Genomic DNA, 26,351 nt, shown 5'->3' on the forward strand with positions numbered 1-26,351 from the left:
CAATATTACACTCGAGGGTGTTGTTTAACGTGATTATTGCCACTTCAGTGATGCTTGCGGAACTCGACTATGTCTCGTTCCTGACCGCATCACTGTCGTACACAGTATGGGTATTATTCACCACATTGAGTTGGTGCTAACGGTGCTGAATGTTCCTCTGTATTATTCACCACATTGAGTTGGTGCTAACGGTGCTGAATGTTCCTCTGTATTATTCACCACATTGAGTTGGTGCTAACGGTGTTAACGGTGCTGAATGTTCCTCTGTATTATTCACCACATTGAGTAGGTGATAACGGTGTTAACGGTGCTGAATGTTCCTCTGTATTATTCACCACATTGAGTAGGTGATAACGGTGCTAACGGTGCTGAATGTTCCTCTGTATTATTCACCACATTGAGTAGGTGATAACGGTGTTAACGGTGCTGAATGTTCCTCTGTATTATTCACCACATTGAGTTGGTGCTAACGGTGCTGAATGTTCCTCTGTATTATTCACCACATTGAGTAGGTGATAACGGTGTTAACGGTGCTGAATGTTCCTCTGTATTATTCACCACATTGAGTAGGTGATAACGGTGCTGAATGTTCCTCTGTATTATTCACCACATTGAGTTGGTGCTAACGGTGCTGAATGTTCCTCTGTATTATTCACCACATTGAGTTGGTGCTAACGGTGCTGAATGTTCCTCTGTATTATTCACCACATTGAGTAGGTGATAACGGTGTTAACGGTGCTGAATGTTCCTCTGCTGCAGGTTCCTGGCCGTGGTTCCCTCGCTGGCCGACAGCTCCGAGTCCGTCTCAGGACAGAGACCCAACACCAGCGTGGAGCAAGGGTAACGCTTCCCTTATTCTGCAACAATGTTAAATTAGTTAGGCAGTCTCGTGCCAATGCCAATCCGTGCTATTTGAGCGTGTTTGTGGTGAGACCGGGTTGAGGGAGGAGGACCACAACATGCATTAGAAATAAGGATATAATTGTGCTTATAGTTGTATTATACGTGTAACCCTGGGTCTGATCTTATGATGTTTGTAATTTCCAAACCAAATCAAATGAATGGACGAACCTCTATTCTACCGTGTGTTCCAGGTCTGGACTGCTCAGCACGTTGGTGGGAGAGAAGTCTGTGACTCAGAGATGGGAGGTAGGAGCTGGTGGAGAACTACTATACATTTTAAACTTTTTATACTTCATTGAAAATTATTCAGGGTTTACGATGTATGCATTCACATGAGAATTAGTACAAAAGTATCACAATGTCACAAAGTGCCATGGTTTTAGTTTGTTCAGAGCTCTGTCTTTTCAGTTTAGTTTTTATTTGTTTAAAGAGCACCTCTCCAGTGATGGCCTCCTGGTGAATCACCATGATGATCTTGTTTTCCACAGTTTGTTCACCACTGGCCAGAAGCAAAGATACCAGTTAAAACCATTTGCTGTGAAATAATGTAGACTTTGTAAAAAAAGAAAAAAAGGCACACGTTTTCACGATTATTATTATTATACATTTTTATCTTATAGCTGTGCTTACAAGCTTGTAGATCTGATAGTTTTCAACAGCTAAAGTTTGTATGGTTATGGTTTAAACGTGGTTAAAAGCGAAGGTGCGTGCCGGGGTCGTAATGGGTTATAAGGCAAGTCCCCCTCAAACCATTGACCAATGGATTTGCTGTGTCTTGTTGGTCCCTCCCTCCAGCGAGGGGAGATCAGTAACTTCCAGTACCTGATGCATCTGAACACGCTGGCCGGGCGCTCCTACAACGACCTGATGCAGTACCCCGTCTTCCCCTGGATCCTGGCCGACTACGATGCCGAGGTAGGCTATCCGTCCAGCCAGGGGTAGAAACAGAGCGCTGAAGTGCTGGCGTCACTCTGTTCCCCTCGATTCTGTTCCCCTGGTTCTGCCTGGTTCTGCCTGGTTCATGGAAGTAATTTCATGAATGATTTTAATATCTTAAAATCATCTCATGTAAGCGTTGCAAGCAAAAAGAAATAAGCTGTCTCTGTGTTATTGTCATAGAGGTGTCTCTGTATCGTTTGCGACAGTCAGTCTCTCATATATTTTCTAACGAAAATGTAACTAATTCAGCAGCAGTAACATTAGTGTTTTCTCTCAGTCAGTTGATTCTTCATATCCATATGAATGAAACGGCCGGGGTGACATGTTTATTTTTAACACGGTTCTTATATGAGGCGATCTAAAAGGCAAAATGATATTTTGGGGGACCTCGATGGTGTCGTAATGCCTGGTTTTTACACCGATCTAGACGACGTGTCGCAGCGTGATGTAGATCGGCTATTTTCAGAGTGCATAAAATGACTTGTCTTTTAGTTCTACTGGATCTCTGGATTTAGTTCTTAATTAGTAGTCGACGAACATTTCAACATAGTTTTTACTCACTGGAATTAACATCTGGTCCGAAACGGCTCTGATGAATGAATGGCGTCACGGTTGGCGGTCATGTTGACGTGTGTCTCTCTGAACAACAGGAGCTGGACCTGAGCAGCCCCAGAACCTTCCGGAACCTGGCCAAGCCCATGGGAGCGCAGACGGACGACAGACTGACCCAGTACAAGAAGAGATACAAGGACTGGGAGGACCCCACCGGTAAGACCACCACCCACATGCTACCCACCTCCACACACATCCCCCCTAACCTTAACCCCACCGGTAAGAAGGTCTTGCATTGAGCACATGTACCATCACCATCATAACACTGATGATCGTGTTGTATAATCGTTTTGTTGTATTGTATATCAGGTGAGACTCCAGATTGATTGATTGATTGATTGAAATATGTATTAACAGTTTGCAGAATTACAGTAACATTTCAAGCACAAACTCAATATAAAGACTGCTAACTGTGAGTGGACGACCCGATTAAGCATTACACTTGTTTACAAGAGGGTCCACCGTGTTCAATTCATCAAAACATTTAGAGACGTACAAATAGACACTTCAATATAGACAAAGAACAGAACAGGAATTCATCATGAAGGAAGCAAAAAGGGAAAAGAAACATAGATTCAGATTTTACGAGGGACAGTTTCGAATTGCAGCTGTCCGTACATGCCCTTTGAGAGAGGTTTTGAAGGAGTCGAGGGATTCACATGTCTTATGACTGTTGTTGTGTTGTATTGTATATCAGGGGAGACTCCAGCGTACCACTACGGAACCCACTACTCCTCGGCCATGATCGTAGCCTCCTACCTGGTCCGCATGGAGCCCTTCACCCAGATCTTCCTCAGACTACAGGTGAGTCCTCGAGGGAGTTCCAGCTAAATGATGGTTAGGAACCAAGTGGACCCTTATGGGTCTGTAACTCTGAGAGTGTACAAATGGAACCAAATGGACCCTTATGGGTCTGTAACTCTGAGAGTGTACAAATGGAACCAAATGGACCCTTATGGGTCTGTAACTCTGAGAGTGTACAAATGGAACCAAATGGTCCCTTATGGGTCTGTAACTCTGAGAGTGTACAAATGGAACCAAATGGACCCTTATGGGTCTGTAACTCTGAGAGTGTACAAATGGAACCAAATGGACCCTTATGGGTCTGTAACTCTGAGAGTGTACAAATGGAACCAAATGGACCCTTATGGGTCTGTGACTCTGAGAGTGTACATTTGTTACACTAAATAAAAACAACTTTATTATGGGGAAAAAAGCACTAAGACTAAATGTGTGTGTGTGTGTGTGTGTGTGTGTGTGTGTGTGTGTGTGTGTGTGTGTGTGTGTGTGTGTGTGTGTGTGTGTGTGTGTGTGCGTGTGCGTGTGCGTGTGCGTGTGCGCCTGCGCCTGCGCGTGTGTGTGTGTGTGCGTGCGCTCTCCAGGGAGGTCATTTCGACCTGGCCGACCGGATGTTCCACAGCGTGCGCGAGGCCTGGAACTCCGCCTCCAAACACAACATGGCCGACGTGAAGGAACTCATCCCGGAGTTCTTCTACCTTCCTGAGTTCCTGCTCAACGCCAACAACTTTGACCTGGGTCTGTTAATCTATTCATTAAAGGAGAATTCCATGCTAGAATGCTTTCTTATCTTTCTTTGTAGTTGTTACGTCCCCACCAAAGAGGTCCAGGTGTTTTTTGTGCAAAAACTCCTTATTGGCTATTTTCCCTACCATAAGCCCTCAATGAATTGCATTGTATTGAATGGGAATTGAATGGGGCTATGGGGTGTTATGCTAATTTGCTTATTTCCATCGAAAGAAGAAGTAAAGTGTGCCGCTTGGGATATTATTTACATTATGAAGAGAGGATATATACAAAGAAATTATAATTTTGAGCGATGGAAATAAGCAAATTAGCACAACACCCCATAGCCCCGTTCAATTCCCATTCAATTCAATGCAAATCATTGAGGGCTTATGGTAGGGGAAATAGCCAATAAGGAGCTTTTGCACAAAATAACACCTGGACCTCTTTGGTGGGGACGTAACAACTACAAAGAAAGGTAAGAAAGCCTTCTAGTATGGAATTCTCCTTTAACCTTTGACCTCGGTCTGATACCTTTATTTGATACACAAATCAATTCATTAATTTTATTATATGTTCCACCACTGCATCCCTTACGTTTACGATGGTCTCGAAACCGAGAAATTTGTGAGAGACCGATTGTCAATGACTGACTCACGTTGTGTCTTTGTCCCTGTGTCCCTCCCTCCAGGAGCCAATGACTGACTCACGTTGTGTCTCTGTGTCCCTCCAGGAGCCAATGACTGACTCACGTTGTGTCTTTCTGTCCCTCCAGGAGCCAATGACTGACTCACGTTGTGTCTTTGTCCCTCCAGGAGCCAATGACTGACTCACGTTGTGTCTTTCTGTCCCTCCAGGAGCCAATGACTGACTCACGTTGTGTCTTTGTCCCTCCAGGAGCCAAGCAGAACGGCACCAAGCTGGGAGACTGCCTCCTCCCTCCCTGGGCCAAGGGAGACCCCCGGGAGTTCATCAGAGTCCACAGACTGGTATACTATTGATCACACTTATCAATTAGACTGGTATACTATTGATCACACTTATCAATTAGACTGGTATACTATTGATCACACTTATCAATTAGCACCACGTCACATTCCACTCAGACTTGAGTTCCACACGTATCTGTTTGGAATCGACATGTTTCCCAGTTCATTGTGCAGCCCTAGTGATCCCAGACATCTTATCGCCAAAGAATGCATTTCGAGTCCTCAGAAATCACAGGATGCAGCCTGAGTGTTCTAAAACCAGGATCACAGGATGCAGCCTGAGTGTTCTAAAACCAGGATCACGGGATGCAGCCTGCAGTGTTCTAAAACCAGAATCACGGGATGCAGCCTGAGGTGTTCTAAAACCAGAATGTGCTGCCTGTGTGTGTTTCTCTGGTGTTTCCAGGCCCTGATCTGTGAATGAATGAATTAATTCATTTTTATTTTCGTGTCTTGTCGTTAAGACCCATCCCTTATGGGATTATATAAGACACCAACAACATAAATAAACAATATCACGTTCAACTTCCCACACAGAAGTTACACAAAGTATTTGATCAAAACAAACTCTGATGTGTTTCCCTGGTGTTTTCAGGCCCTGATCGGTGTGTGTTTTCGGGCCCTGATCGGTGTGTGTTTTCGGGCCCTGATCGGTGTGTTTCCCTGGTGTTTCCGGGCCCTGATCTGTGTGTTTCCCTGGTGTTTCCGGGCCCTGATCGGTGTGTTTCCCTGGTGTTTCCGGGCCCTGATCTGTGGTGTGTCTCCCTGGTGTTTCCGGGCCCTGATCGGTGTGTGTTTTCGGGCCCTGATCGGTGTGTGTTTCCGGGCCCTGATCGGTGTGTGTTTCCGGGCCCTGATCGGTGTGTTTCCCTGGTGTTTCCAGGCCCTGATCTGTGTGTTTCCGGGCCCTGATCGGTGTGTGTTTCTGGTGTTTCCGGGCCCTGATCGGTGTGTCTCCCTGGTGTTTCCGGGCCCTGATCGGTGTGTGTTTCCGGGCCCTGATCGGTGTGTGTTTCCAGGCCCTGATCGGTGTGTTTCCCTGGTGTTTCCGGGCCCTGATCGGTGTGTTTCCCTGGTGTTTCCAGGCCCTGATCGGTGTGTTTCCCTGGTGTTTCCGGGCCCTGATCGGTGTGTTTCCCTGGTGTTTCCGGGCCCTGATCGGTGTGTTTCCCTGGTGTTTCCGGGCCCTGATCGGTGTGTTTCCCTGGTGTTTCCAGGCCCTGATCGGTGTGTTTCCCTGGTGTTTCCGGGCCCTGATCGGTGTGTTTCCCTGGTGTTTCCGGGCCCTGATCGGTGTGTTTCCCTGGTGTTTCCAGGCCCTGATCGGTGTGTTTCCCTGGTGTTTCCGGGCCCTGATCGGTGTGTTTCCCTGGTGTTTCCAGGCCCTGATCGGTGTGTTTCCCTGGTGTTTCCGGGCCCTGATCGGTGTGTTTCCCTGGTGTTTCCGGGCCCTGATCGGTGTGTTTCCCTGGTGTTTCCGGGCCCTGATCGGTGTGTTTCCCTGGTGTTTCCGGGCCCTGATCGGTGTGTTTCCCTGGTGTTTCCGGGCCCTGATCTGTGTGTTTCCCTGGTGTTTTCGGGCCCTGATCGGTGTGTGTTTTCGGGCCCTGATCGGTGTGTGTTTTCGGGCCCTGATCGGTGTGTGTTTTCGGGCCCTGATCGGTGTGTGTTTCCGGGCCCTGATCGGTGTGTGTTTCCGGGCCCTGATCGGTGTGTGTTTCCGGGCCCTGATCGGTGTGTGTTTCCGGGCCCTGATCGGTGTGTGTTTCCGGGCCCTGATCGGTGTGTGTTTCCGGGCCCTGATCGGTGTGTGTTTCCGGGCCCTGATCGGTGTGTGTTTTCGGGCCCTGATCTGTGGTGTGTTTCCCTGGTGTTTCCAGGCCCTGATCGGTGTGTTTCCCTGGTGTTTCCAGGCCCTGATCTGTGGTGTGTTTCTGGTGTTTTCAGGCCCTGGAATGTGACTACGTGTCGGCCCACCTCCACGAGTGGATCGACCTGATCTTCGGCTACAAGCAGCAGGGCCCGCCGGCCGTGGAGTCGGTCAACGTGTTCCACCACCTCTTCTACGAGGGCCAGGTGGACATCTACAACATCAACGACCCGCTGAAGGAGACCGCCACCATCGGCTTCATCAACAACTTCGGACAGATCCCCAAACAGGTCCCGTACTGAGACATGTAGACATTTAACCCCAAACAGATCCCCAAACAGGTCCCGCACCCAGAGATAATAGACATTTAACCCCAAACAGGTCCCCAAACAGGTCCCGTACTGAGACATGTAGACATTTAACCCCAAACAGGTCCCCAAACAGATCCCCAAACAGGTCCCGCACCCAGAGATGTAGATATTTAACCCCAAACAGATCCCCAAACAGATCCACCAAACAGGTCCCGCACCCAGAGATGTAGATATTTAACCCCAAACAGGTCCTCAAATAGGTCCCGCACCCAGAGATGTAGACATTTAACCCCAAACAGGTCCCCAAACAGGTCCCGCACCCAGAGATGTAGATATTTAACCCCAAACAGGTCCTCAAATAGGTCCCGCACCCAGAGATGTAGACATTTAACCCCAAACAGGTCCCCAAACAGGTCCCGCACCCAGAGATGTAGATATTTAACCCCAAACAGGTCCTCAAACAGGTCCCGTACCCAGAGATGTAGACATTTACAATTTAGGCATTTAGTAGACGCTCTTAATCCAGAGCGATTTACATTAAGCAAGAACCAAAAGCATGGTAATACATCACGTACATACAAAAAAGTAGTTATCATGAAACATGCGTAAGCTAAGAACTTAACAGTGGAATATCTATATAATAAAACTATACTATACTATACTATACTATATTCTACAACAGGTCGTTTTCGTAGTGACTACATCTGTCATTAAAAAAATATATTCTTTCAGCGATTTTCTTAGTTTTAAGGGTAACTGTTGTAGAATTGCAATATTACACTTGAGGGTGTTGTTTAACGTGATTATTGCCACTTCAGTGATGCTTGCAGAACTCGACTTCGGTGTGAGAGCCCCTCCTCTATGCTGTCCTCTCTGACCGTATGTGGTGCGTTTGTTTTGTGTTCTCCAGCTGTTCAAGAAGCCCCACCCACCCAAGCGGGTGCGCGGCAAGGCCAACGGGGAGCAGGCCGCCGTGCCGCCCAACTCCAGCACCGACAAGATCTTCTTCCACCATCTGGACAACCTGAGACCCTCCCTGGCCCCCGTCAAAGGTCTATATTCACTTCCTATTGGCTGAGACCCTCCCTGGCCCCCGTCAAAGGTCTATATTCACTTCCTATTGGCTGAGACCCTCCCTGGCCCCCGTCAAAGGTCTATATTCACTTCCTATTGGCTGAGACCCTCCCTGGCCCCCGTCAAAGGTCTATATTCACTTCCTATTGGCTGAGACCCTCCCTGGCCCCCGTCAAAGGTCTATATTCACTTCCTATTGGCTGAGACCCTCCCTGGCCCCCGTCAAAGGTCTATATTCACTTCCTATTGGCTGAGACCCTCCCTGGCCCCCGTCAAAGGTTTATATTCACTTCCTATTGGCTGAGACCCTCCCTGGCCCCCGTCAAAGGTCTATATTCACTTCCTATTGGCTTACAACCTGAGACCCTCTCTGGCCCCCGTCAAAGGTCTATATTCACTTCCTATTGGCTTACAACCTGAGACCCTCCCTGGCCCCCGTCAAAGGTCTATATTCACTTCCTATTGGCTCACAACCTGAGACCCTCCCTGGCCCCCGTCAAAGGTCTATATTCACTTCCTATTGGCTCACAACCTGAGACCCTCTCTGGCCCCCGTCATTGGTCTATATTCACTTCCTATTGGCTGAGACCCTCCCTGGCCCCCCCCGTCAAAGGTTTATATTCACTTCCTATTGGCTGAGACCCTCTCTGGCCCCGCCCGTCAAAGGTTCATATTCACTTCCTATTGGCTTACAACCTGAGACCCTCCCTGGCCCCCGTCAAAGGTCTATATTCACTTCCTATTGGCTTACAACCTGAGACCCTCCCTGGCCCCCGTCAAAGGTTTATATTCACTGACTATTGGCTGAGACCCTCCCTGGCCCCCCCGTCAAAGGTCTATATTCACTTCCTTTTGGCTTACAACCTGAGACCCTCCCTGGCCCCCGGCAAAGGTCTATATTCACTTCCTTTTGGCTTACAACCTGAGACCCTCCCTGGCCCCCGTCAAAGGTCTATATTCACTTCCTTTTGGCTTACAACCTGAGACCCTCCCTGGCCCCCGGCAAAGGTCTATATTCACTGACTATTGGCTTACAACCTGAGACCCTCCCTGGCCCCCGGCAAAGGTCTATATTCACTGACTATTGGCTTACAACCTGAGACCCTCTCTGGCCCCCGTCAAAGGTTTATATTCACTTCCTTTTGGGCGGGAACCCCTTTTGGTGTTTTAAACATTATGTCATGCTTTAGCTATTGAAAAATAGCAGATCTACAAGCTCATAGTGCGCCACTAGCTTGTAGGTCTGCTATCTTTTTTAAATCATGAACATGTGGTGCAAAGCTTTGAATATATACTCTTTCAGAGCGAACGTTTTTAACTCAAATCTTTGCTTCTGGGGAGCTGGTCCCTGAAACGACACATATTCAGCGGGCCAATTTCATATATTTTTGGGGTCCTTGACATGAAATATTGAGAACCACTGATATAGAAACATGAGGTCTTTCAGAAAAAAATACATTTAAAAAAAGACATTTTATAAACGTCGACGTCAGGCCTAAAGGGGTTAACCCATTCTGAACGGGAACCCATTTTGGTGTCAGCATCATGTTATGCTTTAGCTATTGAAAAATAGCAGATCTACAAGCTCATATCGCGCCACCGAGTGGCGCGATACGAGCTTGTAGGTCTGCTATTTTTGAAAAATCGAAGAACGACTGACATTTTTAGAATCTGATCTCAGGTCAGAATGGGTTCATCAGACCAGTGTGTGTCCAGTGGAAAACCTCGTATGAATCTGATCTCAGGTCAGAATGGGTTAAGACCCGAGCAATGGGCTCTATGCATTCATACACGCCATTTATGATAAGAAACCTTTTGAGGCCAATACTTGTTTCTACGTTTACTCGAGTGCATTGAGAATACTATAAGTAAATAAGTTTGATAACTTTTCTTCCCCCCTGTCCTGTCCTGTCCTGTCCCCTCCTGTCCTGTCCTGTCCTGTCCTCTCCTGTCCTGTCCTGTCCTCTCCTGGTTGTCCTGCAGAGCTGAAGGAGCCCGTGGGTCAGATCGTCTGCACCGATAAGGGCATCCTGGCCGTGGAGCAGAACAAGGTTCTGGTGCCGCCCGCCTGGAGCAAGACCTTCGCCTGGGGCTACGCCGACCTCAGCTGCCGCACCGCCAACTACGAGTCCGACAAGGTCAGGGAACCGGCTTACTGTATATTGGGTTCAGCTCTATGAGTCAGACAAGGTCAGGGAACCGGCTTACTGTATATTGGTTTCAGCTCTATGAGTCAGACAAGGTCAGGGAACCGGCTTACTGTATATTGGTTTCAGCTCTATGAGTCCGACAAGGTCAGGGAACCGGCTTACTGTGTATTGGTTTCAGCTCTATGAGTCCGACAAGGTCAGGGAACCGGCTTACTGTATATTGGTTTCAGCACCGCCCGAAGCCTCGAAGCCACAACAGTTCAGCTGCTAATGTTTATGTGAGAACACAACGGAGACGGCGCTTCTTTCACCCGACAAATGTCACTGTGATCATTTTCTTACGATTATAGGTTAGTTTTATAGTTCATTGTCTCCACCAGGCCGAAGGGTAGGAAAAAGGTAGTCGACGAACATGTTTCGTCTTAGTCTTATAGTCGACTGCGTCAACACTGCATGCCGTGCTTCCAGGCCGTGGTGGTTTAAGAGTGCCTGTCAGAGGGTTGGGGTTAAATCAACAGCCTGTCAGAGTGGGGTTAAATCAACAGCCTGTCAGAGTGGGGTTAAATCAACAGCCTGTCAGAGTGGGGTTAAATCAACAGCCTGTCAGAGTGGGGTTAAATCAACAGCCTGTCAGAGTGGGGTTAAATCAACAGCCTGTCAGAGTGGGGTTAAATCAACAGCCTGTCAGAGTGGGGTTAAATCAACAGCCTGTCAGAGTGGGGTTAAATCAACAGCCTGTCAGAGTGGGGTTAAATCAACAGCCTGTCAGAGTGGGGTTAAATCAACAGCCTGTCAGAGTGGGGTTAAATCAACAGCCTGTCAGAGGGTTAGGGTTAACTCTCTGTGTGTGCTTCCAGGCCGTGGTGGTGTACGAGTGTCTGTCCGAGTGGGGTCAGATCCTCTGTGCCATCTGTCCCAACCCCAAGCTGGTGGTGACAGCGGGGACCAGCACCGCCATCTGTGTGTGGGAGACCAGCAACTCCAAGGAGAAGGCCAAGACGCTGGCCCTCAAACAGGTAGGACGCACGCACATACACACACACACACACACGTAATGTAAAATGTAAAATCACTTGTTGAAAATAGCCGATGTGAGCTTGTAGATCTGCTATCTTCAGCATGCAACCAAGTGTAAAACGACTTACTGGATCTCTTGTCCACTAGTCCCTGTCTAACATTTTTAGTCTAGTTTTTATTTGTTGACGAAATTGTCACTATATTTAGTCTTAGTTTTCGCCAGTGAGTTGACAAACTCTTTTTTTGTCATGGTATTAGTCGACGAAATCTACACCGCCAGCTACTAACTACTAACTACTGTAGGGCTTTCACTTCTAGTGATTTTTACTAGTTGACTAGTCGACTAGTTGTTTAACTACCTATTATGTAAAAAAGATAAACATATTTGTACATTTAAAAACTGTGTACATTGGTGACTATAATCTATCATTCTAACTGATCTTGAGGCCTACAAAAACAGGAGAGTTTTTCCACATCAACTAGTCAACTAGTACCAGCAAGGTCGACTAGTGGACTTACTAGTCGACTAGTTGGATAGTCAACTAATTGCTTTAAAACCTTGGTGACCTTGGTGACCCCCACAATATGTTTTTAGATCATTTTGAAACTTGTTTTATCTTTTTTTTTGTAGACATATGTAATTCACATTTGATTGATTGATTGATTATTTTATTAGACAATAACAAATGTAAGTACATGGTATACAGTCAAAGCACATTTTATCCAAAAGGATGGCACTGAAACAAGACCTTGCGGTCTTGTTTCCATTCAGGTCCCATGCATTCATTCACAATACAATGATGACAGTAATCGAGATACCTCAAAAAACATGAAAATTATTTACAGGTGTAAGTACTGTACCTGTGTACCTTTTTTCTTTTTTTCCCTGATCTTCTGATGAATTGTGATGGGGTTTTTTTACTCGACACTGAAAATGAGTTTTATTTCTCAGTGTAATTTGTGACACTGAGAAAACCGTTTTTCTTTGTCCTTTTTTTTCAAACTTGACTACGGTAGCGGTGGTCTCAAAAACACAAGGGAAACTTTGACAGGAAAAGACTGGCTCACCGTATAGAACAAGAAGTAAAACTCCTTAGACTGAGACTTTTATTTGATCATGCTCTCATGGTGCTCTGTGCTCATGGTGCAATTAAAAAGCAAACGTTTGGGTCCTCAGACCTTCGTCAGTGCTTTCTTTTTATATACGGTGAGCGAGTCTTTTCCTGTCAAAGTTTCCCTCAGTGTAATTTGTAGACTAAATAAAACCTCTGTGTCTCCAGGCTCTGCTGGGCCACACGGACGCAGTGACTAGTGACTAGTTGAATAGTCTACTAGTGGCTTAAAGCCCCGTGGCCTTGAAGCTTAACGCTGTGTGTGGTCTCCAACAGGCTCTGCTGGGCCACACGGACGCAGTGACTAGTGACTAGTTGAATAGTCTACTAGTGGCTTAAAGCCCCGTGGCCTTGAAGCTTAACGCTGTGTGGTCTCCAACAGGCTCTGCTGGGCCACACGGACGCAGTGACTAGTGACTAGTTGAATAGTTGAATAGTCTACTAGTGGCTTAAAGCCCCGTGGCCATGAAGCTTAACGCTGTGTGTGGTCTTGAAGCTTAACGCTGTGTGGTCTCCAACAGGCTCTGCTGGGCCACACGGACGCAGTGACTAGTGACTAGTTGAATAGTCTACTAGTGGCTTAAAGCCCCGTGGCCTTGAAGCTTAACGCTGTGTGTGGTCTTGAAGCTTAACGCTGTGTGTGGTCTCCAACAGGCTCTGCTGGGCCACACGGACGCAGTGACTAGTGACTAGTTGAATAGTCTACTAGTGGCTTAAAGCCCCGTGGCCATGAAGCTTAACGCTGTGTGTGGCCATGAAGCTTAACGCTGTGTGTGGCCTTGAAGCTTAACGCTGTGTGTGGTCTTGAAGCTTAACGCTGTGTGTGGTCTTGAAGCTTAACACTGTGTGTGGCCTTGAAGCTTAACGCTGTGTGTGGTCTTGAAGCTTAACACTGTGTGTGGTCTTGAAGCTTAACGCTGTGTGTGGCCTTGAAGCTTAACACTGTGTGTGGCCTTGAAGCTTAACGCTGTGTGTGGTCTTGAAGCTTAACGCTGTGTGTGGCCTTGAAGCTTAACGCTGTGTGTGGTCTTGAAGCTTAACGCTGTGTGGTCTCCAACAGGCTCTGCTGGGCCACACGGACGCAGTGACCTGCCTCACGGCATCCTCGGCGTACCACATCATCGTGAGCGGCTCCCGGGATCGAACCTGCATCGTCTGGGACCTCAACAAGCTGGCCTTCATCACGCAGCTCCGAGGACACCGGGCGCCGGTCTCCGCCCTCTGCATCAACGAGCTGACGGTGGGTTGGGTCGGGAGGCAGGCAGGGGGCGCTGGAGAGACCGTTACTGCATGTTGTTACTTAACGGGACACTTCAACCTCCTTTTAGCAAAACAAGATATGCTAATGACGTGGCTGACATATGTTTTCTAATAATAATCAAAACTGGAAACTCCAGTGGGTCCCCAGCTAAATGACAGCTAAATGACTGCTAACGCTGTAAGTGTGTAAAAAGCGGGTCCATTTGGTTCCACTTGTGCACTCTTAGAGTTCTGGTGGGGCCATGCCGATGCCTGCATAGTCATAACTGCGGTGGTCCTTAATTGGCAAAGAACTGCCCGAGAGTGGCCGACGTTGTGAACACCGGTGTGAATGTCCCTATGGCTTTCACTTCTGGGGATTTTTACTAGTTGACGAAGCAGACGACCCACAGCTTAGGTTACAGTTTAGGTTAGAACATCATTCTAGGTGCTTCAGAGGCTCGAAGATACAGGATGAAAATTATGAAGACACTGCCAGCACTATGTCCTTTTTTCATGTACAATGTACAATGTGTCCTGAACACTGGTTGTGAATGTCCCATACTGCAGGGGGACATTGTGTCCAGCGCGGGGACCTACATCCACGTGTGGAGCATCAACGGCAGCCCCATCGCCAGCGCCAACACCTTCACGGGACGCAGCCAGCAGATCCTCTGCTGCTGCGTCTCCGAGATGAACGAGTGGGACACGCAGAACGTCATCGTCACCGGCCACTCGGACGGCGTGGTCAGGGTACGGACGGACCGCCGCGCACCTCTCCACACGTTAGGGACACCTCTCCACACGTTAGGGACACCTCTCCACACGTTAGGGACACCTCTCCACATGTTAGGGACACCTCTCCACACGTTAGGGACACCTCTCCACACGTTAGAGACACCTCTCCACACGCTAGGGACACCTCTCCACACGTTAGGGACACCTCTCCACACGCTAGGGACACCTCTCCACACGTTAGAGACACCTCTCCACACGCTAGGGACACCTCTCCACACGCTAGGGACACCTCTCCACACGTTAGAGACACCTCTCCACACGCTAGGGACACCTCTCCACACGCTAGGGACACCTCTCCACACGTTAGGGACACCTCTCCACACGCTAGGGACACCTCTCCACACGCTAGGGACACCTCTCCACACGTTAGAGACACCTCTCCACACGCTAGGGACACCTCTCCACACGTTAGGGACACCTCTCCACACGCTAGGGACACCTCTCCACACGTTAGAGACACCTCTCCACACGCTAGGGACACCTCTCCACACGTTAGGGACACCTCTCCACACGTTAGGGACACTGTTGACCACACCTCTCCACACGTTAGGGACACCTTTCCACACGTTAGGGACACCTCTCCACACGTCAGGGACACCTCTCCACACGTTAGGGACACCTCTCCACACGTTAGGGACACCTCTCCACACGCTAGGGACACCTCTCCACACGTTAGGGACACCTCTCCACACGCTAGGGACACCTCTCCACACGCTAGGGACACCTCCCCACACGCTAGGGACACCTCTCCACACGCTAGGGACACCTCTCCACACGCTAGGGACACCTCTCCACACGCTAGGGACACCTCTCCACACGTTAGGGACACCTCTCCACACGTTAGAGACACCTCTCCACACGCTAGGGACACCTCTCCACATGTTAGGGACACCTCTCCACACGTTAGGGACACCTCTCCACATGTTAGGGACACCTCTCCACACGCTAGGGACACCTCTCCACACGTTAGGGACACCTCTCCACACGCAAGGGACACCTCTCCACACGTTAGGGACACCTCTCCACACGCTAGGGACACCTCTCCACACGTTAGAGACACCTCTCCACACGCTAGGGACACCTCTCCACACGTTAGGGACACCTCTCCACACGTTAGGGACACCTCTCCACATGTTAGGGACACCTCTCCACTCAGACGTTAGGGACACCTCTCCACACGTTAGGGACACCTCTCCACACGTTAGGGACACCTCTCCACATGTTAGGGACACCTCTCCACTCAGACGTTAGGGACACCTCTCCACACGTTAGGGACACCTCTCCACATGTTAGGGACACCTCTCCACTCAGACGTTAGGGACACCTCTCCACATGTTAGGGACACCTCTCCACACGTTAGGGACACCTCTCCACTCAGACGTTAGGGACACCTCTCCACTCAGACGTTAGGGACACCTCTCCACATGTTAGGGACACCTCTCCACACGTTAGGGACACCTCTCCACATGTTAGGGACACCTCTCCACACGCTAGGGACACCTCTCCACACGTTAGGGACACCTCTCCACACGTTAGAGACACCTCTCCACACGCTAGGGACACCTCTCCACACGCTAGGGACACCTCTCCACACGTTAGGGACACCTCTCCACACGTTAGAGACACCTCTCCACACGTTAGGGACACCTCTCCACACGTTAGGGACACCTCTCCACTCAGACGTTAGGGACACCTCTCCACTCAGACGTTAGGGACACCTCTCCACATGTTAGGGACACCTCTCCACACGTTAGGGACACCTCTCCACATGTTAGGGACACCTCTCCACACGTTAGGGACACCTCTCCACACGTTAGGGACACCTCTCCACTCAGACGTTAGGGACACCTCTCCACACGTTAGGGACACCTCTCCACACGTTAGGGACACCTCTCCACACGTTAGGGACACTGTTGACCACACGTTAGGGACACCTCTCCACACGTTAGGGACACCTCTCCACACGCTAGGGACACTGTTGACCGCTGGTAGTGCCAGTGACAGTATTGAGCGTTTATGCAACCTCTATCAGAGCGTAGCTAATACATTTGTAGCACACTTGACAGTATATGGCTAGTATAGCTAGCCCTACAAAGTGCTGGCCTGACGTCAAAATAAATACAAAAGTCTTCTAAAAGAATATATATATATATATTCAAAGATTTGTGCCACATTTTCACGATTTTTCAAAAATATCAGACCTACTGTACAAGCTGGTAGCGCGCCTGTGTGTATTATATAATAATAATAATAATTATTATTATTATTATTATTGTTATTATATGTTACAGTAAATGTGGGAAATGGGTTCGCAATGAGGATCCCTTTGTTTTTGGCTGCAAGTAAAAAATAAAACCCACAGAGGACACATTTTATCCTGGCAGTTTATTTTCTTTCGAATGGCCTTAAACCTCAAAGAGACCCAGTCTTTTAAATCCTGACAGTTTGCTGAAAATCCCATTGATTGAGATATTTATTAATAGTTTGCAGAATTACAATACATACATACATACATACATACATACATACATACATACAGTACAGAGATCAGGAGCTACATCAAGCTGCTGATTGTTGTAACTATAGTGCCCGTGTGCGATTGTCACACCCACGCGAGTAGGCATGCAGAGATATTATTATCGTACATTGATTCAAATCGATTCATGTCAAGGACCCCCAAAAATATATGTAATTGGCTGCTGGCTCCCATCTGAACATATGTTGTTCCAGGTACCCCCCCCCCCCCCTCCCCCAAAAAAGCAAAGATATGAGTAAAAAACGTTAAATAATATATATTCGAAGATTTGCGACACGTTTCCACGATTTTTCAAAAATAGCAGATCTACAAGCTCTTAGCGCGGCACTCGGTGCCGTGCTATGAGCTTGTAGATTTAATAATAATAATAAGTTAAGTAAAGCTGGAGAGGCTTAGAGGTGTATAAACCGTATAAACTCTTATCACTCTTAAAGGACTCTATCAATCTAGCCGTTCTCTTTTCTCCTCCTCCTGTTGTAGTTCTGGAGAATGGAGTTCCTCCAAGTCCCAGAAACCCCTGCTCCGGAGCTGGTTGAGCCAGACGTGGCCGACTGCTGTGGCGAGGAGAAGATCGGTGAGTCTCTGGAGGTTTTACCAAAGACAGAACATCTCTTTAGCCTTGAGTCTCTGGAGGTTTCACCAAGACAGAACATCTCTTTAGCCACGTTGTCCACAGCCTTCAGGCTTGGATGCAATGGCTGTTTCGGTCATTTTATTTAAGTTTCTGAAGCAACTTAAATAAATTGCGCGTTGCATCCTTAGAGTATATATGAATATAGACCGCATCCGAGTTCTCCTTCCATCCACTTTGCATTAAGTTGCTCAAAAGCGCATCCTCCTTCCGGGTAGGAACAGAGTGCATTCTGGGATGGATTTGCCGCAAACACATGAACGCGCTGCCGTTGAACGCTTGGTTGCATCCCTTCAGGCTATGGGGCGGTAGCTCTGCTACACGCGCGACGCTTGGTGTTTGTTTACGAGTCAGTCGGTCAGCTCTACCACTTATGCTACTGTGTGGCTTATTTCTAACCTTTGTTGTTTCCATGTATATTTTAGCGTGCTGATTACGTTTAACATGAGTAATAATACACTCTGGATGAGTGGATGTAATCTTGAATGAAACAGAGTAGTTCTGTAATCGACACCAGCTGTGTGTTTAGAATGTAGGATGCCTACACTACTCCTTGTCCATCCGTCCATCTTCAACCGCTTATCCGTAGTCGGGTCGCGGGGGGCAACAGCTCCACCAGAGAGCTCCAGACTTCCCTCTCCTCCAGAGCAACATTAGTGACTTCCTCCTGGGGGCTCCCGAGACGTTGTATCGTGACTGACGACACATGCCTTGATTTTGTGGATGTTTAACTTTTCTGCACCTGAACTAATTATGTCCTTGTATGCGATTCCTATTGTGTGTGTGTGTGTGTGTGTGTGTGTGTGTGTGTGTGTGTGTGCGTGTCACCAGCAGAGGGCGGTGTGGTGAGCCACAACGGAGAGGACGACAGCAGCGAGTCGGACGGAGACGAACCCAGCAGCGCCAACCAGGAGTCCATAGCCACGCCCCCTCGCGCTGCCTCCTCCAATGGGGGAGGCAGCCAGCCCGGCAGCACCGCCCACAGACCCAAAGGTACTGACTTACGACCACTTAGAAAACCCAAATGAATGACAATGAACGGTAGACTGTATCTTTGCATCTTCATGTCGCTGGCTTCCATTGACAATGAATGGTAGACTATGTCATTTAATCTGCCCCGTGTTGAACACAACGTTACCGTACACTACCGTACACTTACCGTACACTACCGTACACTTACCGTAGACCACTACCGTACACTTACCGTACACTACCGTACACTTACCGTACACTACCGTACACTTACCGTACACTACCGTACACAAGGCCTATTCATGCTGCAGTTATATTTATAGAAATGTCGTACGGCGCATCCTCAGTAGCTATAAAGAGTGCGGGGTCGCGCCCTCGAAAATGGCTTCGATGCGTTGAGAGCTTGTAGATCATCTACTTGGCCAAAAGTGCCCTTTTCAGGTAATCCCAGCCCCTCTCCTGCCCCTCTAACGTCCTCTGGTTCCACGTTGTCTCCAGGGGGTCCAGCGGGCCGCCCCGGGGCCTCGTGGTCAGTGGACAGCGCCTCGGACGACTCCAGGCGCTGGTCGGACAGCCTCAGCATCGACGAGAAGGACGGCTTCGTGTTCGTCAACTACTCTGAGGGTCAGACCAAGCCCGGGGGGACGGGGGCCGGGGCCCCCCACCCCCAGAACCACCCCGCTGGTGGGCCTCCCCCTCCTCAACCCAACGCTCACGCAGCCCCCCACCAGAACCAGGCGACCCCCCCCAACCACCCCCAGAACCAGGCGGGCCCCCACCACCACCACCAGAGCCAGGTGGCCCCCTCCCACCACCCCCAGAGCCAGGCGGGCCCCCACCACCATCAGAACCAAGCGGCCCCCCACCATCACCAGAGTCAGGCGGGCCCCCACCACCACCACCAGCCCAGCACCATGGAGCCACGCTCATACAACCAGCTGAGAGCAGGTGGGTTTCACACCACATCAGGAGCTACGCAGTATAATACAACAAGCTGCCGATTTGTTGTAACTTCTAGTGCAGGAACGAACCCTCAAAAAGAGGCTTAGTGTTCGAGGTACCCCTCCCCGAGGTAGAACAAATCGGGACATAGTTTTTTTCATATCTTTAGGATGTCCCCTTCATGAAATGGATTTGTCCCGAGATTTTCTTTTACTGCAAAAGTCATGAAATAAATTATTAGTTGCCTGTGTGCGAATGTAACACCCACGCGAGTAGGCACTAGGCACGCAGAGATATTATATCGATATTGAATCGATTAGTAAATCGATTCAAATCGATTCAGACTGTTGACGATATAAATCATGATTAAATTGCATTGTGAATCGTGAAGCAAACAGCAGAGGGTGTAAAATAAATACAGGATCTCAATGAGATCATTGATGGGTTTCTTTGTTAAGTTTTCAGTAAAAGGAAATACTGGATTTGTGTAAATACTTTTGTGTAGATCTCTACAATCGAACCTTTCAGAGAGCAGGTAGGAGGGTACAGTTACGTACATGAGTTTAGCGTTGAGCATAAACCGATGTGAAATGTTGGTGTACAAAGAGTGTGTGTGTGTGTGTGTGTGTGTGTGTGTGTGTGTGTGTGTGTGTGTGTGTGTGGTGTGTGGTGTGTGTGTGTGTGTGGAGCAGGCTACAGATGGGAGCGTCAGCTGGTCTTCCGTAGTAAACTCACCATGCACACGGCGTTTGACCGCAAGGACAACGCTCACCCGGCCGAGATAACCTCGCTGGCCATCTCCAAGTAAGACAGCTGTGTGTGTGTGTGTGTGTGTGTGTGTGAGAGAGAAAGTATCATTATGTAATTATGTTGCTCTTAAATATCATCTTAGATGTTTATAACTGCGTCTCGGCGTTCATAGTCATTGTTGCGGTTTGATGTATCTTTTCTAAATCAAAACCCATAATACTGTACGTATGCTTCGCCAACACATGGAGAACACTTTATAATATGCAGATATTATTGTTGCTTTAGATGGATACAGTTATTACAGTCACAGGCATTTGTTTAAAAAGATTGTGATAGTTGAGATAGTTTGTCCATACACATATCACCCTGCCCTACTGTAAACCCTCTCTCTCTCTCTCTGTCTCTCTCTCTCTCTCTCTCTGTCTGTCTCTGTCTCTGTCTCTCTCTGTCTCTCTCTCTCTCTCTCTCTCTCCCTCTCTCTCTCTCTCCCCTCCCCCTCTCCCTCCCTCCTTCCCTCTCTCCCCCCCCCCCCCCTCTCTCCCTCCCTCCCCCCCCCCCCCCCTCTCCCAGGGACCACAGTAAGATCCTGGTGGGGGATGGGCGTGGCCGGGTGTTCAGCTGGTCAGTGAGTGACCAGCCGGGGCGTTCCGCCGCCGACCACTGGGTGAAGGACGAGGTGGTGGACAGCTGCTCCGGCTGCGCCGTGCGCTTCTCCCTCACCGAGAGACGCCACCACTGCAGGAACTGTGGCCAGCTCTTCTGTCAGAAGTAAGGTTGGCGAAAGGGCCTTTCTGTGTGGAGTTTGCATGTTCTCCCCGTGTCCCCTAGGGTAGGTATACCCTCACAAAAACATGCAGTAATCCTGGTCACTAAACTGCCTCCCCCTGGCCAGCCGGGGCGCCTGATGGAGGGGAAAGGAACTGGTTGGAATAACGTGTTCCTTCCACGCGCTATATGTCCAACCAGGGAAACTCCCCCCTGTCAGGTGTAAAGGAGCAACTTGGACACTCAGGCATGAAGGGAGCATGAGTTAAGTCCGTTGCTCTCCCCAGGTTGGCGGAGGGTGTGTAGAGCCCAGGATCACATTAGATCATTGACACAGGGGTGAAAAATGGGTTACAAAATCGTGGGATAAAAAATATATTAAAAAAATTAAATGGACACAAAACATTAATAATTCTACTCGAGTTGGAAGCATTAAGGCCCATTTTAACCCTCAATGGCTTCCTTTCTGAAAAATAACGTCATTGTAAAAAGATTCACGCGTTTAGATATTCTATTTACAATGAGATGCGGACGGGAGCTGGTGCCACTTGGACCCGGACGTAACGTAGCACTACAAAATGACCCGGATGTAATGTAGGACTACAAAATGACTTGGACGTAACATAGGACTACAAAGTGACATCGGACTAAAATACTGAATAGTAGTTACTGCTTGGCCCTCATTTATCAATCGAGTGTAAAATCTGCCACAGATTCGAGTGCAGGTTTCGTAGTACACCCACGTCGCCACGGCATTTATAAAGTGATCGCAAACAGCTGATCCTTCCTTAATTTCGTTCTGACGTTAATAAATGTGACGGCTGAAATCTATCTGGCACGCCCTATGAAATCAAGCCTCGCCCTCGTTTTTGCGACCTGAAAACGGCAATACGTTTCCTGAAACCATGGTTACATGGACTTGCTGCCCCAGCTCTCTCATACACACACAGACGCACGCACGCACACGCAACTTGTAACTTGTTGTATCTTAAATAAATAAACCTGCATGAATTAAATAAAGCTGTAGGTCTGTTTCTCCTCTCGCTTCGCTTCCCCCTTGCTGCCCGCCTCACCCCCCCCGCACGCTGACGCACATATCGCAATTTGCAAGCAACTGTCACTGTCTGTTGTTAGTTGTACAGTTATATTAAATTATTAAAGTATTTTTAATTTAATATACAACAAGATCTATTAGTGAACGAAAACCTGAACCTGTGAACCATGAATTAAATAACAAATAGGCGCGCGCGCGCGCACACACACACACACACACACACACACACACACACGCTGCTGTTTTGCATAGGTGCTGCTCCTCGATCCTGATCCTGTCCTGTCTGCCTGTCTGTCTGTCCGTGACACCGTGATCAACTGACCATGCACGTTCGACAGTCTATTTAGATTGCCTCACAGTCGCTAGTCGCTGCAGTGGATAGGCTGTCAACTCAACTCAACTGTCAATATATGAATGTGCAGCTAAAACCGTAGCCCATGTGGCTGGCACTGGAGGAGTGGTGGTGGTGGGCTGGCTGGGTAGCCTACATCTCCGATGCGGTTCCCACTTGCGCTGGCGGTACATTTGGCATTCGAGCGACGCGTCGGGTTTATTAAACGAGGAGGAGATTGCACATGTAACTCCAGAAAGACATCGGCCTACTGTAGATTAGGCTACAGTATATAGGCTACCCATGCATGTTGGGACTCTCCGCAGCTGCAGGCAGCACTGCACTATAGGCTATACTTTCCAACGTCATGGAAATATTCCAGCACAGACAGCCCAAATCCTCGCATGTATGCGCTCATGCAAAACACTGTTTAAATGGCTTAAATCAAGTGCGATATTAATTGTAAAGTTGGAAAGCTCCTATAAATTTAATATGACACAAAGACACATCTTGTAAGTCCATTCCTTTTTCTTTTTTTACATGTAGCCCATATACATACAGTTTTATATTAACATTTTAGGAGTGAATACATATGTTTCGATGCCTTTGGCAGCCTCTCAGCTGGTCAAACAATGCTGCTCCGCCGTTCTGCGACAGAAAAACATGCGTACGCCAGCTGAGGAGAAAACGTGGATTTTCAACGTTGTCACGTTCAATTTCAAGCTTTGGCGGAAATGGTAAATGTCAAAAATGTCGGTAATTTCGGCGTGCACCCATATTTTGGCGTACGCACGGTTGATAAATGAGGGCCTTAGTGAGGAGGACTTTGACAGCTGAGCAGCTTCTGCTGCATGTTGTACAACCAACCCCTAGATGGCAGTGGAGTGCAGGTAGCTGGTGAGGTCTGGTCTGTGCTCTAGGTTCTAGTGCACTGTGGAGGCCTCTAGTCTAGGGGGGTCCCCCGGGGGTCTGGGAACCCCCGGGGGTCCTTGAGGGAGTTCCAGGGGGTCCCCAGCTAAATGATAGTTAGGAAACCAACTGGATCCTTATGGGTCTGTGACTCTGAGAGTGTACAAATGGAACCAAATGGACCCTTATGGGTCTGTAACTCTGAGAGTGTACTAATGGACCCTTATGGGTCTGTAACTCTGAGAGTGTACAAATGGAACCAAATGGACCCTTATGGGTCTGTAACTCTGAGAGTGTACAAACCGGGGTCCATTTGGTTCCATTTGTACGCTCTGAGTAAAATTAACAATGCCATTAACCCATTCTGACCTGAGATCAGATTCTATAAATGTCTTCTACATCCTGACAGTTTTCCATTCTGACCTGAGATCAGATTCTAAAAATGTCTTCTACATCCTGACAGTTTTCCATTCTGACCTGAGATCAGATTCTATAAAAATGTTCTTCTACATCCTGACAGTTTTCCATTCTGACCTGAGATCAGATTCTATAAATGTCTTCTACATCCTGACAGTTTTCATTCTGACCTGAGATCAGATTCTAAAAAATGTCTTCTACATCCTGACAGTTTACCATTCTGACCTGAGATCAGATTCTATAAATGTCTTCTACATCCTGACAGTTTTCATTCTGACCTGAGATCAGATTCTAAAAGATGTCTTCTACATCCTGACAGTTTTCATTCTGACCTGAGATCAGATTCTAAAAAATGTCTTCTACATCCTGACAGTTTTCATTCTGACCTGAGATCAGATTCTAAAAAAATGTCTTCTACATCCTGACAGTTTTCATTCTGACCTGAGATCAGATTCTAATATCGCCAATATATTTTGTGGGGGGGGTCCCCAAATTATGGCTAATTAGTTAGTGTGGGTCATTCATTCACGGTACCGATGAGGTCATTAATTCACCGTAGCAACAAGGTCAGAGTGAAACATGTCTCTTTGTCTCCCCCTACCTGCAGGTGCAGCCGCTTCCAGTCGGAGATCAAGCGGCTGAAGATCTCGTCTCCGGTGCGGGTCTGTCAGAACTGTTACTACAACCTGCAGCACGAGGACGGCTGTAGAAACTGAAGACCCGACCCAACCCAACCCAACCCCCCTCACCCCCGCCGGCCCCCGTCCGAGCCCCACCCCCTCCATCTCTGTGTCCTCTCCTCTCCTCCTCCTCACTCACCGTCACCTCCTCTTAGAAAGGCCAGCAACGCCATCAACGCCACGCAACAACGTACCGCACTGATTCTCACCTTGGGTTCCCCGGGGGGGGGGGGTCGGGGTCCGGGTCCCTAGCCAATAGTTATAGGATCCAAATGGACCCTTATACAGTACGTTGTTAACCCATTTTGACCTGAGATCAGATTCAAAAAAATGTCTGTTTGAAAATGACAGTATGTACCTACTGTACTGTACTGTACTGTACTGGCGACAGCAGGTCGAACGAACAGACAGACCGATGGTTCGAAAAGTTGCGCCTAGGAACATCGGGCCAAAAAAAGAACGTCGTCCCGCGGCGATAGGGCGATACGATAGCCAATGAAATTCAAGCGTCGCGCGCCCGTTGTTCTCTCCCACTGTCAAAACGCACTGTCACAGGTCACTGTCACAGGTCACAGGTCACTGTCACAGGTCTTAACACTCTGAGCGCTCAGGACGAGGTTCTCCGCCCCTTTCAGTTATTAACGCCCTGCAGCGCTTAAGGAAGGAGATTGATCAAAAAGGACGGAGATTTATCTATATCAAAACCGGTCGCATCGCTCCACACGTCTGTTGCCTAACATTCAATGTTATTTTCCCGGTTTCCCCCCCATTTTAGAGTGCTACATCAAAGCTACTTCCGCCACATCCAGGATAGCATCCGGTCCGTCGCTAAATGTGCTCCGCTAGCTCTAAATCGCTGGGCGTTCTGATATACTGGATTAAATAACGTTAACGGGGGCGTTTCGGGGTGTTTAACGGGAGCGGGGAGAAAAACCCGCAAAAAAAACCACACTTTGTTTATATTGTAAATAACTTAAAAAAAAAACAACGGCCTTTTTAACTAGACGAAAGAACACAACCGACACGTTATAACGAGAATAACTTTAAATTAAAAAAAATAAAAAAACACACAAAAAACTAAAAAGAAAAAGTATAAATGGTCATTATTGCCTGAAAGTTGTAACATAGCGTTGTGACTAAAACCAACCAAACACTCCCTGGCTTGGAAAACAGAAAATCAAAAATGATTGTGTGTGTTTAGTCGCTGTCACTAATGTCACGGAGAAGGGTGGGGGAGGGGGAGGGGGTAGGGGGGGGGGGGGGGGGGGGAGGCGATGGGGGGGTCTTGGGTTGACTTTTACTAGTGGGACCTAGTTATGCAATGACTTCTTTTTTTTATTTTCTCTTTTCTTTTTTTTTACGTTTTTCAAATGTGATTTATGTTTGTGTGTGTTGCCCACTGTATCATCGCCCATTGCCATCGAAGAGAGATTGTTTTGTTTTTCTTTAACCTTTTTGCCAAACTTGCTTTGATATATCATGTAATGTACAGTAGTAGCGCATATCGACCAACTGTTATGTTGATTTATTTCTCTCTTTTGTTGTTACATATCTGTCAGTCGACTTCCAACGTGTGTGTGTGTAGATCGTTTCGATATTGCTGCTGCTTCGTGAAGACTGGAAACCTAATTTCAGCTGTTCTTTATTTCTCATATCAAGTGACTTATTTTTTTTCCACCCTTATAACAAACACTAGTCATGAGATAATAATAGGCTCGCTGGGCCATCGAGAGGGAAAACTAAAATTGTCAGCATCTGTGAAATATTGAACACTGAAAAGAAAAAAAATATTTTCACTGCATAATTCTAGTCTGTCCCCTTCTAAG

General features: G+C 48.0%; 1 protein-coding gene across 3 annotated transcripts in view; it reads left to right on the top strand.

Moving 5' to 3' along the window:
* The window catches only part of wdfy3 (WD repeat and FYVE domain containing 3), a 150,981-nt gene extending 126,141 nt beyond the window's left edge, over nt 1-24,840 (top strand). For all 3 annotated transcript variants that reach the window (XM_080786636.1, XM_080786635.1, XM_080786637.1), the window contains 19 exons: nt 760-840; nt 1,095-1,149; nt 1,699-1,818; nt 2,493-2,610; nt 3,152-3,258; nt 3,837-3,990; nt 4,876-4,967; nt 6,915-7,127; nt 8,059-8,200; nt 10,206-10,360; nt 11,230-11,388; nt 13,562-13,741; nt 14,311-14,493; nt 17,555-17,648; nt 18,537-18,698; nt 19,176-19,625; nt 20,312-20,423; nt 20,940-21,137; nt 24,453-24,840. In XM_080786636.1, the coding sequence (XP_080642762.1) occupies nt 760-840; nt 1,095-1,149; nt 1,699-1,818; nt 2,493-2,610; nt 3,152-3,258; nt 3,837-3,990; nt 4,876-4,967; nt 6,915-7,127; nt 8,059-8,200; nt 10,206-10,360; nt 11,230-11,388; nt 13,562-13,741; nt 14,311-14,493; nt 17,555-17,648; nt 18,537-18,698; nt 19,176-19,625; nt 20,312-20,423; nt 20,940-21,137; nt 24,453-24,561 (2,884 nt within the window). In that variant the 3' untranslated portion in view covers nt 24,562-24,840. The remainder of the gene's footprint in view (nt 1-759; nt 841-1,094; nt 1,150-1,698; nt 1,819-2,492; nt 2,611-3,151; nt 3,259-3,836; nt 3,991-4,875; nt 4,968-6,914; nt 7,128-8,058; nt 8,201-10,205; nt 10,361-11,229; nt 11,389-13,561; nt 13,742-14,310; nt 14,494-17,554; nt 17,649-18,536; nt 18,699-19,175; nt 19,626-20,311; nt 20,424-20,939; nt 21,138-24,452) is intronic.
* Nucleotides 24,841-26,351: the final 1,511 nt, after the last annotated feature.

This window comes from Protomyctophum bolini, assembly GCF_963924005.1.
Source record: "Protomyctophum bolini genome assembly, chromosome: 16".
In the NCBI taxonomy this organism is placed as follows: Eukaryota; Metazoa; Chordata; class Actinopteri; order Myctophiformes; family Myctophidae; genus Protomyctophum; species Protomyctophum bolini.